The sequence below is a fragment of the Uloborus diversus genome, chromosome 1 (genome assembly GCF_026930045.1).
Source record: "Uloborus diversus isolate 005 chromosome 1, Udiv.v.3.1, whole genome shotgun sequence".
NCBI lineage: Eukaryota > Metazoa > Arthropoda > Arachnida > Araneae > Uloboridae > Uloborus > Uloborus diversus.
Genome location: NC_072731.1, coordinates 260747052 through 260762858, shown reverse-complemented (window position 1 = coordinate 260762858; position 15807 = coordinate 260747052). Strand labels below are relative to the sequence as shown.

General features: G+C 32.5%; 1 protein-coding gene across 1 annotated transcript in view; it reads left to right on the top strand.

Moving 5' to 3' along the window:
* Positions 1–15807, top strand: part of LOC129227226 (zinc finger protein 436-like) — a 46166-nt gene that overhangs the window by 9150 nt on the left and 21209 nt on the right. The window contains exons 2-7 of the mRNA XM_054861738.1: positions 2589–2753; positions 6432–6519; positions 9508–10103; positions 11387–11504; positions 11593–11670; positions 14639–14843. Coding sequence (XP_054717713.1) covers positions 2589–2753; positions 6432–6519; positions 9508–10103; positions 11387–11504; positions 11593–11670; positions 14639–14843 — 1250 coding nt within the window. The remainder of the gene's footprint in view (positions 1–2588; positions 2754–6431; positions 6520–9507; positions 10104–11386; positions 11505–11592; positions 11671–14638; positions 14844–15807) is intronic.

The following is a 15807-nucleotide window of genomic DNA, read 5'->3' as shown; positions in this document are numbered from 1 at the left end:
TTATTACTATTTATTTACCTATATCTTATGCAGAAATTTCCTCCAAACTTAGTTCAATTGTTCAGGTGTATTCTGTATCACACACACATATATATATACACACACATAATATACATAAACATTTAAAATTTTTAATCTTTTATTTAAGGGTTAATGTTTAAAATAGAAAATAGTCACCTTTTAATACTACCTAAAACTTTTTTGCAAAATGCGCAATTACTAGGGGATTTACCCTGTCTTCGGATAAATACCCAAAAAAATATTTACCTTCCCACCCTACAGGGGAGCAAATGCAAATGAGCAAGGCAACAGAAAAACATATTTTGCCTTTTTTTTTTTTTTTTGCTTATTAATGTGAAAACTGTTTCTATATTTTCTATGTTATCACTTAAATATCAATGAAATAAATAACACCATAGTCTTAATAACTTCTCAGTTTATTCTTCCAAACATCCCTCATGCTTCCTTTTTTTTTTATTTTGGATATGACTAACCTAGATTGTGATTTTGAAATCCTGAAGTTCATAATGAATTGCTTATACTTCTCCAATTATGACGTTGAAAAGAAAGATTCTTTGGTTCACGATATGTTTCTTTCATGATTTCATCAAGTCTTTCAATAAAAAATATTATAAACTGTGTAATACATATGTATATATCAGTTTTACCAATTATTTCATATTTAGATTTAAAAAAAAAAAAATCCCATTCACTTTTTTGCATTTTTTGTAAAATACAAAGTTTTTGGGTATTTACCCAGGCCTTTGGTAAATACCCAAAAAATATTTACCTACCCGCTGGGTATTTACCCGATCCACATCACTAAATGTAGCTCATCACGTTGCAAAAAAAATTAAGTTGTGTATAGTGAGTAGTATGATACAAAAAAGGTACAGTAGACCCTTGTTTTACGTGGGAGTTACGTTCCATGAAAATGCCGCATAAATCGAAACCATGTAAATTGAGACCTAATATTAATGCTAAAATAGGGGTTAGGTTCTGTAGATAAAAAAAATACTTCATTCTAGTGATGTCTAATTCAATAATAAGTTTAATACGTACTTATATAAATTTTTATGCACAACATGCATAAAGAAAACATGAACTAATTTCGTGTTCTGTTTATAAAGAGGAGCTGGCTATGATAGTCTTATGGCAGTCATTGAGAATGTTTCTCAGTAATTCTTTGCAGAGCATTAACGCATCCATGATCACTCTCGTCATTTCCATGATAGAATCTTCCCTCACTAACAAATCAGAGAGATCATTTCTATTGTCTAGGAATGGCTCAAAATTTTCAATGTGAACGTTTTTTGTTGTGCGTCACTGAAGTCGTTGGTTTTGGCCTCCTTTGTCACTCCTAAAAGCTCTTCTTCCTGCGAGTTCTGAACTGTATGAGTTTAATGACTTCACTTCTGGAAAGAGCTCTGGAACCAACTGCATAAAATGTCTCCAGTGGCCCAAGCTCGCTTGGGTTTATCAATAGATCTATTTCAAAAAAATCTAAAGAAGTTCTTCTGCCCTTATATAGAAGTTTGGTAAGACCTCATTTGGAGTATGCTGTTCAGTTTTGGTCTCCTTATCTTAAGAAAGACATTAATGTATTGGAAAGGGGTCAAAGGCGGGCTACAAGGCTAATAAGTGGACTTTGCCACTTAGATTATGATTCCAGGCTCAGAAGGTTAAAAATGTACAGTCTTGAGCAAAGAAGAGACCGAGGGGACATGATTCAGCTGTTTAAATTTATTAAGATGAAAGATGTTACGGGGCTAAAGTTTAGCACTGAAAACAGGACGAGGGGTCATTGTTTTAAGCTATTTAAATCTCAGGCTAACATGGATATTAGGAAAAATTATTATTTTAGCAGGGTAGTGGAACCTTGGAACAGCTTACCGGAAGAGGTGGTAATGAGCAAGGGAGTAGATAGTTTTAAGAGGGCCATTGTTCTTCACTGGGGATTGTAAATTGACTAGGAACCAGTCTAGCTGGGCCCAGAGCCTGTTGCTGGTCGTCACTTTTGTATTTGTATTAGCACGCCAAAATGCAGTTGATTACGCGTCATCTGCAATCTTTAGGAGTTTGGATTTTGAAAGGGAGGAAAATGTTATCTGTTTGCATTGCCACATCCGCATAAAACTGAAACTCATCCGTGTAAAATAAAATAAAGGTGTCAAATCTTAAACCGTGTAAAACAAGGGTCTACTGTATACTTAGTCTTTGTAGAGATATTTCTTTACTCTGGGACATAATCTGTTCTGCATTATGGTCAATTCTGTACCCAGAAAATATGATAAAACTACTTTGCCGTTAGAATACTTCGTTTTTTTTTTCACCTCCTGAACATTTTTGGAAAATGGATATTTTCCTTATTGATAAATTAGTTCTCATTTGTATTTATTTGTACTTGCTGATGATTTACTGAAGTTTTTCGGGAATGTATATGAAATTGTACCAAAATAGCCAAACATATATAACATATATAATTGTCTATTATATTTTGCAACACTATAAATTAATGCTAATGCACTGAACATTTTATTTATTCTGCATTGCGTTGTTTTTTTTTACATTACTCTGTTTTTACATAGATTGAAGAAGCTGTCAGCTTCGTACCTAGGATGTGTGCTGAGGAGAAATTAAAAGCTGTTCAATTCTGGAATATCGTTTCTGAAAAACTTCAAGAAATTATTAATAATAGTGCTGCTGATATCAATGCTGTAACTTTAAAACTAGATGAAGAAAATGCTGAGAAGGTTTTATTTCTTTATTGATTGTTAATTATGGTTGTGTTTTTATGTTGCTGACTTTTAATTATAATTATGTGTTTGTGTAATAAAGACCCAATGCTTAGTTGTCAGGGTTGGCAAAAACCCGGGTTTTTTTAAAAAAGCCCATGGACCCAGGGTTTTTTGGGGTTTTTTAAATAAAACCCAAAAAAAAAACCCTACTAAAGTTGGGTTTTTTAAAAGAAATGTGGGTTTTTTTTTTAGGGAAAATGTGGGGTACTTGTAGCATATTGTAGCATAAGTATATGGACAAAGTGCAAAAATTGTCCTTGGGTAAAAAAAAAGCTGGAAAACTAGTTAAAATTCAGCGTTTTCTGAGGAAAAGTATAAAAGACGAAAAAACCCAAGAATGGTGAAGTTTTAGATTTTTTAATTTTCATTATTACCAACAGTTCAGGCAAAGTTACTTCTTGAGTGATAAAATCTATTGTTTGTTTTTAATTACTATTTTTTTTTTTTTTTGCATTTTACTTTATTGTATTTCATTTTGTTATGCAAAACTATTGTAGAACCTCAAGTAGTTTAAATCCCTTTTTACTGAATTCCAGCTTAATCAAGACATTTCTTTGAATTTTATGTTGCCCGTTGTTCTATTTCTGTGTACAGAGTAAGAAATATTAAACTTTTTCGTAAGATAATGAAAATACTGTACCTATTCTGTTTACTGTCGACCGTTTGTAAAATCTGTTTATTTCTAAAAAATATACCTTGTGTTTTTTCGAGATTTGTGACGTGTTGGTTAGCAGAAAATAATTCACATGAAAGCCTTTTAACTAGATTAGTTTCCTCTGTACAATCTACAAACATTGAGAAAATCAGACGTGACAGGACTTGGTCAAGATAATTTGATTTATTTATTAACCAGTTAAAGAAAAAAGTTAAATATATTTATTTAAAATCTTTGAAGTATTTTTTTTATGCCGTTAAGAGTTAGGAAATACTATTACAGTTCAAAATTCATTTTTTATGTTCATTGTCTGTGGTGAAGAACAAATAAAAAAGTTTAAATTGTAAAAGTATTTAAATTAGTTAATTTTTTAAAAAACTTCTCAGAAAATTTAAAAAAACCCAAAAGTGGGCTAAATAATGGGGTTTTTTAAATGGGTTTTTTCAAAAAAAAACCATTGGGTCCAACCCAATTGGGTCCAATTCGGCCAACCCTGTTAGTTGTAGACGCAGGGTTGTAGTTTTGGCCGGACAAAACCCATTTTGGCCATGCCACTGGCAAAAACCGGTTTAAACCGGCCAAAACTGGATTTAACCACCGTAGAGCTGGCCAAAACTGTATTGCATAAAAACACACTAATATGTGTATACATACGGTTTGTATGCATAATATTGCACATTTTAATGCATGATTAGAAGAAATAGGATGTGTATTTGTGATAATTTAGATAATATTTTAAAACTGATTTATTGATTAAATGCAACTTTTTTTTAACATTAAAAATTATTCACAACTAATATAAAGGGACACTTGTTTATTTGAAATACTAAACAGCCTACAATATAAACTAAGTAATAGCTATTTCTTCACAAAGCTTGTAACATGTATTCAATGCATTAAAAAACAAGTAATTTATTTTGATTAAATTTGAAATTCATTTTGTGCGCATAAAACTTTCAAACACGTATGTATTGTGCTATTTACACTGTTTGAAACATTATGATCTGACTAACCGTTCGGAACAGTCATTTATTACAGTAAAATGAACTGTTTACTTAAATAATGAATAGTGACTGATTATAGGATTGATGTTTCATATTTCTTTTAATTATGTACTCATTTATTTCGATTTTAAATTTTATTATTTCCTATATCCATGTCTAATGGGCAAAACTGATTTTATCCAAGCCGGTTTAAACCGCTATTATCCATAGTTAAAACCATCATTGACCGAAACTCTAACAACCCTGTGAGAAGTAGTGTGAATTCAAATGTGTGTCTTTAGCAGAATTCATTGGCTTTTAATGGGATGCCCCAGTAAGCAAATTCGCCGTTCACCAATAAATTGGCTGTTGATAATCAGCAGAGCCCATTAATGATCAGGATGATTTATACTACTACAATTTCTCCTTTACCGTCTCCTTTTTTTTTCCAATATATAGTCAACTCTCAATAACTCAAAGTCCCAAGGGACCGGGTAAAACATACAAGTTATTGGTTGTTTGAGTTATGGGAAGTTTCCACAACAGTCTCAAGAGTAAGGGACCCAAGGAAAACTTCGAGACAACGAATTATTCGAGTTATCGCGATCCGACTGTAATATTTCAAAATTTCTTTCAGTTTCTGTTTGCACATTTTCATGTTATTGTTAATAAAGTTACATTGTGTTAACTAGACATGAAGATTTAAATTATTTATGTAGTTGCCTGTATTCAGCAACTTAGTAGCTTAAAAAAGAAAAAATAGTAGCCGCTTAGTAATTATTAGGTAACTTTATAGCACAAAGGTAAAGGTAAGACATAGGGAAAGTATTGACACATGAAGTATGTTGTCATATTGAAAATGTGCATATTTATTAAAAACAGAAAGATTAAACTAAAAAAATTACAATACTTCAACAATTTTTGTAAAAAAAAAAAAAAAAAAACTTGAAGCATGTGCACATGAATTTTTTTTTATTTTTAAATCAAATGATGAGTAAGACAGTGAAATTAAGAGAAGGATTAATTAGTTTAAAGGATAAAATATATATGAAGCAGCAAAAAATAGTTTATGTCCTGATAATCCTGAATTTGCATTACTCTAAAAATACCCGGATTTAATTCTTCATATATGTTTTGTGTGAATGTTAGCTGTGAGGCTAATTTTAATATTCCATTTAGTTTTAACACAAATTTTGTATTGCTTCGTCTTGGTTTAAGGAGCATACTTACATACTATATGTTATATTTGTGTTGCAGCAAATCACATTCATTTGCTATTAATAAATTTATCCATCCTGGTTACTTGCTAAATATTGAATTATGAAAAAGTACTTTTCAAATATTTCCCCCGCCAAGTAATCAGCAAAATTTGGCTGATTATGAATTATCCGCAAGGTGGCCGATTGTGGCTGTGAACCACTTACTGACGATTAATCGGTCCATCCCTAGTTTGTAAGACCATCTTGCTCTGGAACATTCAGCAGCACTAGGAACCTCATCTGGTATTACAAAGAACCAAATGCTGTAATTCCTTTGACCCTTTCATGGGCGCCCATATGCAAAATTCTAGGGGGGGGGGGCTCAGAAATTTTCCCAATGGTTTAGCAGAACATTTTCCTCATAGAAACTGATTTCTGTACAGATTAGAGATATCAAAATTTGACATTTTTAATAACTTATTCATTGATGGATAGAAAAGAAATTTTTTTTACATTTTTGCAAAGAAAAAAGCACTAAAAGCAACGAAGTTCTCATCTCAAGGGGGGGGGGGGCTTGAGCCCCCCCTTGCTCCCCTATATGGGCGCCTTTGGACCCTTTGAATTATATTACTAATTTGACTTTCCTTATATGTAACTAATCTATCCTCCTAAAAAAAAAAGCAATTCCTAGCAAATGTGTTCTTTCCTCAATGAGGGGATATTATTTATTATCTTTCGAAATGTATTCTAGTGTGAATGATATCTTACTCATATAATAAGTTGTTTTTCCTTTCAGAACTCCTTAGAAAATACTTCAGGTATTATTCTTCAGAATTTTACTGTTGATTTCATGAATTTAACTGCAAATTACTCTGGTAGTACAGGTGAGTTTTAAGAGATAAGTCTTTGTTACTTATCAAATTGGCTGTTTCATAAGTATTGGCAAGTAATGGGGTAAAGAAAAACAATGCTAGCAAGAAATAAGTGTTTATTGAGTGATTTCACTTCATTAGCTACTAAGGGCATTCAAAAAGTAAGTTACACTCAAACAATTTAGGTCAAAAAACATTTTATTAAGAAGTGTGCTACAATACAATATGACACAGATAAATCACTCAAGTATGACACATACATCATCATACAACTGGGAGGTTTTACCACAAAATCTCCCAGTCACTGCTGACATTCGTCGGACCGTAGCACTAATCGTTCTATGCCCTGACGGTAGAAATCCGCTCCCTGGTCCTTGAACCAGCTTAGAACAGCTGTCTGAACCTGGTGACCGCTGGTAAATTCTCTTCCACCCAAATGTCCTTTGAGTTTGCCGAACACATGGAAGTCGCAGGGCGCAAGATCGGGACTGTAGGGTGGATGCTGCCAGACCACCCATCCAAAACTGCGAAGCAAATCCTGTGTTGTGTGCGCCTTGTGAGGTCTTGCATTGTCGTGGCCCATACACTGCCGATATTTCACATGAATCTCTGTACTTGTTAAACGTTTTGCCCAGAAAAAATGTACTGTTTCGCGGACTTCAACATTGGAGTATTCTTCCAGTTGTTGCGCCATTTTTTTCTCGTGCTACGCAGCAATGATTCAAACTATCCGAATGAAATTGCTGCAGTTGGAAGCTGTGGAACTAAAGTATCGTCTGCGCACCTTTCCTTCTTGTTATGGGATGCTGCCTGGGGGAACAAGTGTAACTTACTTTTTGGATGCCATATATATATATCGTACCCAAAGTGAAAAATGTGAAAATGCTGACCAGAGGGAGTGCCCAATTAAAAAATGCCATTGTTAACAGGGGTGTAAGCCGAGTTCAAAAGTTTTCCAGCAAAAAACTTAAAACTGGAACTAAGGCTTTAGTGAAATTCTAAACTGCAGATGGTTAATGAATTCATTCACATAGCTTTCTAAATGCCTCAATGTGTTTCATCTCCAGTTGATAACCAAATTTAAAATTCTATATTAAATTTGAAATAAAAGATTAGAATTTACTTACTGCTGAGAGGGAATACAAGTTTTATTTTTTAAATGGTACAAGTTCACTTTCCCTTATGCTTTATTTGAGGAGCATAATGCTTGTTAAGACTAAGCTTTGGGAAAATTAACAGTAATTTAAGCATCTTAACCTTTGATTTCTGAAAAGATGTGGTGAGTTTTTTGTGGCTGTAAATCTGAAATCAACTTTTGAATTTCACCAAACTTCCCCCTTGTATTAGACCCACCCTCAAAGCAGTCCTCTTAAATTTCAAATCCTGAAAAAGCAAGTCTAAGCGTGCAAGAACATCTTTTAGTACATTGAATAGGATTGTTGTCTTAATACCTGAAATTTCGTAAAGACCTTCAAATTCCTGAAAACTTCGCAATTATTATTGACACTCCTTAAGCAGAAAGAAACTTCTTCTAAGGTAAAGCACTGGTCACTCCCTCTAAAAAAAAGAAGATACACACACAAACACAAAGTTGTTGGGGGGAGGTGAGCCCCCTTCCCCAAGCCACATGAAGAGGGAAGGGGGCAGTTGTCAGCGTCCATCCCAATTCTTAGTGCGGCATTTTGAATTTTTTTAGAGGCGGCAGTTTAATTAATAATAATGTCAAAATACAAAAACATATCTCACTTTTCCAAAAAAAAAAGCGCTGCCACTCGTATAATCTGCATTTGCGACCCCTACTTTTTTTCTCACCAGCTGTCTATGCAAGGGGTTGACATAATTCCTTTTAACCCTTTCCGGCGCGGTGGTCACAAAAAATTTCTTTAAAAAAAAGTGTTTTCTTTAAAATTCTAAAAATCGCTGCATTAGTTGCTTTTATTTCTTTTTAATGCACACGGCAGCACTATTAAATATGACTCTTTTTGTTGGCTTAATTTCTTGTTTAAAATACCTCGATTTTCAAGCTCAAATACAATGTTTTTTTTTTTCAAGATTTTAAAATTTACACCATAAACTAAATTAGTCAACCATTTTCCCTCAGGAATCCTGAGCTAATCAATCATAATGTTGCAAAAGATTCGAGTTCATTTTTAAATGAATAAATAAAGTTTCTTTCCAGGTGTCCCCAAATGTGGACACCGCCCTTCTAGAGCATTGATCTCACTATTGTGGGTGAAAGATGTAATTTGATACATTTCAGAGAAGGGGGACCCTAAAGAATAGTTTTCAACCGTCTTTTGTTTATTTATTTTGGGTTCTTGACCCAGAACAGGTGAATTTGAAGGCCCATGACTGCACACATTTGAGATCTGCTTTTCCTACCAGACAGTTGTATACTTTTTTGTTTTCGGCTTTGATATTATTTTTTCTGTAAATGGTATTATACAGTCGTATTTTTTCATTTAATATTTTATAGCACAAAAAGAATGCACATAAAGCAAAAACAATGTGCCAAAAATATTTTTAACATTTTAAAATGCTTATTTAGATAATTTTATATAATCTATATAAACTTTCTTGAATTTTACTTCATTTTTATCTTGGAATTTTTATTGAAAAAATATTGGATTTTGTGTTCTAAATATTTTTAATGGCATAAATTATTGAAATAATTAGTAAAAATGCTTAAGAGCTTAAAATATTTGAAATTACTCCAATTATCATACGAGGTAAACATAACCTCTTCAATTTCGGCTCTAGGAGGGCGGTGGTCGCAAACGAGGACACCCCCCCCCCAGCTAGAGGGGGTGAATTTAAAAAAATTTTGACAATGAAATCTATGTCCAGATGGTCAATTTATCCCACCCATTGTGTTTTTTTAATTATGTTTCTAAAATTTTAATGACCCGCACCTGTAAGGGTTAAGATTAAATCAGCCAATACTTTTGAAATAGTCCAATATTATCTTCAGTATTGATGTTTTGCTATTGATTTTTTTAGGTTCAGCTGTCCAGTATCAAAACGATGACATCAGCAACCATTTGAAGCAATTTCTTTCCACAACTTCTAACATCATGAGTTTCGCCGATCAGTTGCACCCCACTGCTTTGAGTAACGTCTCGAGTACTGGTGATTTTAATGCGACAAAACAGTCCCAAGAAGCATCAAAAACTGAAAATGCATTTTGTGATGAAATGCTGAACGTCAAGAGCTCTGCCACAAATATCTGTGATACGTTCATCAGTGATTCTCATCTGCCGAGTGAAACCCCCAGCGCCCTTTCTGATGTTCAAAGTGATAAATGTCCCGTAGATGTTAGCATCCCCGACAAAACAGAACCACAACAGAAATCTAAAAACGGCAAGAAGGCGAAGAGGCTCGTAGCTATCAAAAAGCCATCGCTTGTGACAAATTCTCATGTCAAGGAAGGCCATTATGATAACTTTGAAAACGAAAATGGATGTAAAGATATCTGTTCTGCATTCCCTGGTATGGGTGAAAATTCTCCAGACAGTTTCCATGATTTCGACTCCATCGATTCTGATGATTCAAATTTAAGGGAGAACATTGTGGGCTTCGTTGTGTCAAACTCTGAGGTAAGAGCTTTTAATCATTTTTAACCTAACACTACATGTATCTTGTGATTCTTATTTATCATAGTTAGATTGCAGCAGATCGTCGAAAATTTGAAACGTCAATCTTCCGAACGCACTGCCATGAAGTTTTAATAAACTGCTTGACAACTGCCAAAAGAACAGTTATATTTTTGCAAGTTTTGAATAATCACACGTGTGATAGAGGTAGATTATTATGTTTACCATCCTCATATATCAGGGTGGCCACTAGGGTGATTCAAAAATACATGTGAAAAAAAAAATTATCCTGGACAACAGGACACCCCTCAATATTTTTATACTTGTGAATAGTAATATGCTGGAAGAATTTTAGCTTCCTATTTCAACTGAAAGAGGATACTCAACCCCCTCCCCCCAAACTTCATCAGTATGGGAGGGGGGGGGGGGTAAAAAATACATTGAAATGAAAAACAGCGCTACATATTATAATATACTCGAGTATTATGCATATACATTGCAATAAAATAATTATTTACAAAAAACAGATGGGGAAATGAAATGTTTCTAAGTTTGTGGCATTTTCTATTCTACGGCTATTGTTAAATGAAGGGATCATTGAGCACCCTCTTAAAATTTGAGTAAGAAGCTAAAACTTTTACAGCATAATACTATTAGTAAGTCTAAAAAAAATAGGGGGCTTCTTAGACTCTAGTTGGAAAAAAGTTTTTTTGAACCACCCTAGTGTCCATTCACTCTGAAAACTTGGAAAACAGGAAATTTTAAAACATCTCATGGAAAACTCGGGAAAATTTGGGATTGACTCTGGAAATCAAAGCTGGCAACATATCAGCTTTTACGGCGAATGTTGTCGCGTGAATTTTCCACCAGTTGGTATTTTGTGTGCAACAGTGGGAAAGTTTGTTCTGTGCTTTAATGTCAGGGCGCTGGCATCAGACAAAAAAAAAATTAGAAATTTGTGTAAGTAAATAAGCGTTTTGCTGTAATTGTGCAGCAATCTTTTGACATCCACTTTTGGTTTCTGAATGTGATAAAAAGCCTATTGAACAAAAGTACAAAATTATTTTTAGTAAAAATGTGATTTATTAATTGTATCGATTGGCACAAAGTAACGTAACTTACCCTAAATTTAATTTGCTTTGAAAGTTTTCTCATATTTTTGTGTCATTAAATTTACACTGTAAAATTTTATTTTTAACTCTAAAATTCATGGTACATTTTAGTTTCTTAATGTTGCTTTGTTTTCTAATTACACAAATCTTATGTGTCAAAAAATCTTTTTTTAGGAAATAATTGCCAAAAATGATGTTATGCTTGACATGACAAATAAAGGAGAAACATTAAAGAATGTTAATTTTTGCCAAAAATGTGATACACAATTCTCAGATTGTGAATCGTTTTCCAGTAAGTATCCATCATTTTTTAACTTTTTTTCTATGTATTGTTTTGAACAAATTCCAAAATATCTCTATTAATGTATTTTTGATTTCAGATCATCAATGTGATACTTCTCGTCCATTTTCATGCTCAGAATGTAAAGCAAAATTTTCCACCAAGGGGAATTTAATTGGTAATTCCTTTTATTTAATTCTTTTAAATGCTGTGTGCTGAATCCTGTATTTTTTTACTTTAGAAATGTGCCACCTGTTTGGTTTATAGTTTCACAAAATATTTTTTCCCATTAAAATAAGCTTAAAAGTTTACGAAATAAAAACTCCATTGAAAAGCACACTATAACTGCTGTGCAACTAATGCAAAAAAAATATATAATTCTGCTATGCCATAGTTCTGCATGCAAAATAAAGAGGCTTTGTAATATTTCTAAGAATCTGGAATTTTTCAAATTTAATGATGTCATCTACATGAAAAATAATGTCTTAGTCAGAGCCCAGTACAGGCTACTTTAACTATCGTTTTTTGGTACCTTCACAAAAGTCGTATTTTAAAATTCGTACATTCACAAAAACCAAGTATCAAATCAGCAGCTTCACAAAACTCTTTTTGAAAATCGGCACAGTCACAAAAACAATATATTAAAATAAGATAAATAAATACCTTTGTGCTGAATAGTAAAGTCAGACCAAACAACGTAAGTAGAAGCACAAATTTATAAATTACAGCAGACACGTGTTTCGGCGTTACAGGGAACGCCTTTTGTCGGATGTCTTTTCATCCATAAGCTCATTATTTTTGCAATGAAAAAGGCGTTCCCTGTAACGCCGAAACACGTGTCTGCTGTAATTTATAAATTTGTGCTTCTACTTACGTTGTTTGGTCTGACTTTAATATATTAAAATGTCCGAAGTTTCACAAAAATCCGCATTTAAAAAAAGAAAATTTGTTTCTGTGTTTAAAACAAAGTGCTAAGCTGATGTATATGAACAATCACTTAAATAACTACCTTTCTGTATTTTAACTCATTTTTAGCTGTTTTTTGCCGAAGTGCATTTACTTGATTTTATCGCATTTTTTTGTCATATGTTTTTTTAGGGGGATTGGGGAGGGGGGGTGCTTTTCTGATCATTTCCTGAATTGTACACAGTACAAACCCCTTTCAACTGAAATACAATGGCACTTTTCTTACCTCTTAGGTTTCTAGCTCTCCTCGCCCCCCTCTGGGGAAAAAAAAGCTTTAGAAATAATAGTTAGATGAATGTACTTTTAGAACTGAAATTTAAGTCACTGTATTTTTTTTTTTTTTTAATTTTAATTAGAAAGTACCTTTAAAGAATCCCAAAAATAATGCTGATTAAAAAAAAGAGGAAAAAACTTTCACAAAAATAGAATATTGTTGATGCTTCCAAAACTAGATAGTGAGAAAAAAAAATCCCGGATTGACCCCTGTTGATTTATTTGTTTTTGCAATACATACTTTACATTGACATGTATGCTGCAATGTAACTGCAATTCATGTTTTATTTTTTTTAAAGTAGTGATTATGTTAGTCTCTTTTCAGTTCACAATGAATCAAAATGTGTTTGTAAATACTTATCAACATGCAGTAAAATATGTTTAACATAGAAAAAAACAATTAATATGAAAAGCTATAGTGGTCCACACATTATACTGAATATAAATCTTTTAACATTAAAAAATGCTTTGGGCTCCTCAGTTTTGTGTCTAACGATTTTTGCTGTATATTATTTAGTGTTGTAGCTTTAATTACATGAACTTGACTCAAGTGATTTTCTTCGAAACCACCTATTGCTCAACTATGTACTGAATTCAGGGTTCGAAAATATCATGATATTTTCGAAAATATCCAAAATATCCAATATTTTGATGTATATCGGATATTTTGATATATATCTGATATTTTCAATCACCCCAAACTCAAGTCTGCAAAATAGTAAATGCATCTTCAAAACACTCTTTATTTTCTTATATTGTTATTACAATATGTAGGCTTAAAATTAATGTTTCCTTCATTATTTATATCTAATATTTCAGTTTACATTTCTATCAATTTTAATGCAGTTAAATTAGCATTAGCTGTTTTACTCATTTTTCTTCTATTAGCTACTTTTACAGTACTAGGATTCAAAAATAAATGATATGCATTAGTCGGTGCACAGTCGTAAAACATTTCTGGTTGGTCATTGCAATGATAGGAGGCCCTCGGGGGTTAAGTCATAAGATACAGTTCGCTCTCTGTTTAACGACGCTCTATTTAACAACTTTCTCTATTTAACGACAGCTTTTCACGGTCCCAGATGGTCCGCTTTAGTTTTAAAAGCATTCTATTTAAGGACGATTTTTTGTGGTCCCTTGAAAGTCGTTAAACAGAGAGCCAACTGTATTTTCTTTTTTTTCTGAGCAATGTTTAATATTTAACTAGGCACTTTTAATATGAATTAAAATTGTTACATTACTAATAATTTTATGAATATAAAATACAAGTTTAAAAGGGATATTATATTACTTTGTTATATTGACGATGTATTATACATTATTAAATATAGTAAATAGCTTTTTGATCATTTTTAATAATGAATAAACAATATTACTGTGATTAATATAATTTTTATATTGAAAATACTGTAGTTGAAAAAATAAACATTAAAAATATCAAAATATCATATTTTCAAAATAAATATTGGATATATATCGTGATATATATCATGATATATATCAACTGATATACAGTTGGCTCTCTGTTTTACGACTTTCAAGGGAGCACAAAAAATCGTCCTTAAGTAGAAATTGTCCTTAAATAGAATGCTTTTAAAACTAAAGTGGACCATCTGGGGCCATGAAAAGCTGTCGTTAAATAGAACATCGTTAAACAGAGAGCCAACTGTATATCATGACATATATCGACTGATATATATTGGCGAACCCTGACTGAACTACTATCAAAATGGAATCAAAATATTTGTTGTAATTATCTAGATACAGTTTTTCTGCTCCTGTTAAGATTTAAGGCATGAATATGGTATATCATTTATTTACTTATTTATTTTTTGTCATTCTACTTTACAGTTTTCTTTTAAGAAAGGTAACTTTTACTGTTTGTCATGTTTCTGTCTTTTCTTTAGTTCATTTAAGGAAGCACACGGGTGAAAAGCCGTATTCCTGCAACAAATGTTCGTCCAGTTTTTCTACCAAAGGGAACCTGAAGCGTCACTTAAAGACACATTCCGGGGAAAAGCCCTGGCAATGCAACCGGTGTGGGGGAAGATTTACCGAAAAAAAGAGCTTAACTGTACATATGAGAAGACACACCGGGGAACGCCCTTATCAGTAGGTTTTTGTGATAATTTTGTGATTTTCAATTTTTTTTGACTGTCGATTTCTGTTACAGAGCGTAGTAAATATTACACCGGCCCACAGTGTTTCGAACAGTAAAAGCTAGGTGGACAAAAGTCATGTTCAAAATTCTAAACTTTGGTATTGGGATACTGTAAACAATAAACCAAAACATGATACTTAGTTATTTGTTTATGTCTGACTCCCTTCGGTCACGTGAGTAATAAGGTTCGAAGGTACATATCCATTTGCAATAGAATAAATCAGTTGAGTTCCAGACATTTCATCACACAAAATTAAAGTGTTCCTCATTTCATATGATTTTATTCTTCAAGATATGATTTATACTAGTAAGTGCTTTTTTTCCCTAATTTAATTTATCTGATGGTTAAACAATGTTAAAAAAACTTTTAAAGATTAACAAAGGTTTTTTTTTTTTGCCCGTTTCAAAACTTTCAAGTGATGGTAATGACTTGTACCCATTTATACCCGTGCTGAATTTTCTGTATATAATAGCTGCAACTTTACCATTAGTAATTAGACATATCACAGTCAGCACACTCGATTACAACATATTTTTTTTAACCCAACGCTTTGGGTGCTTCAATCATTCTTCAAAAAAAATCCCTACTAGAAAGAAAGTACTCTAGAGAAAAAAAATGTGTTGTGCTCAAGAGTGCTGACTATAATACGCCGTACTAATAATGGAAAAGTGCAGCTATTATATACAGAATTTTTAACCCGGATACAAACAGGTAAAATCATTACCGTCACTGGAAAGGTTTTAAACGAGCAAAAACTCCTTATTTTATCTTAAATGTTTTTGTAACATTGTTTAACTATCAAATAGATTAATTAAATTAGGGAAAAAAAGCACTTTCTAGGATAAATAATATCCAACTTGAAACAATTAAATCATGTGAATTTAGGAACACTTTAATTTTGTGTGATGAAATGA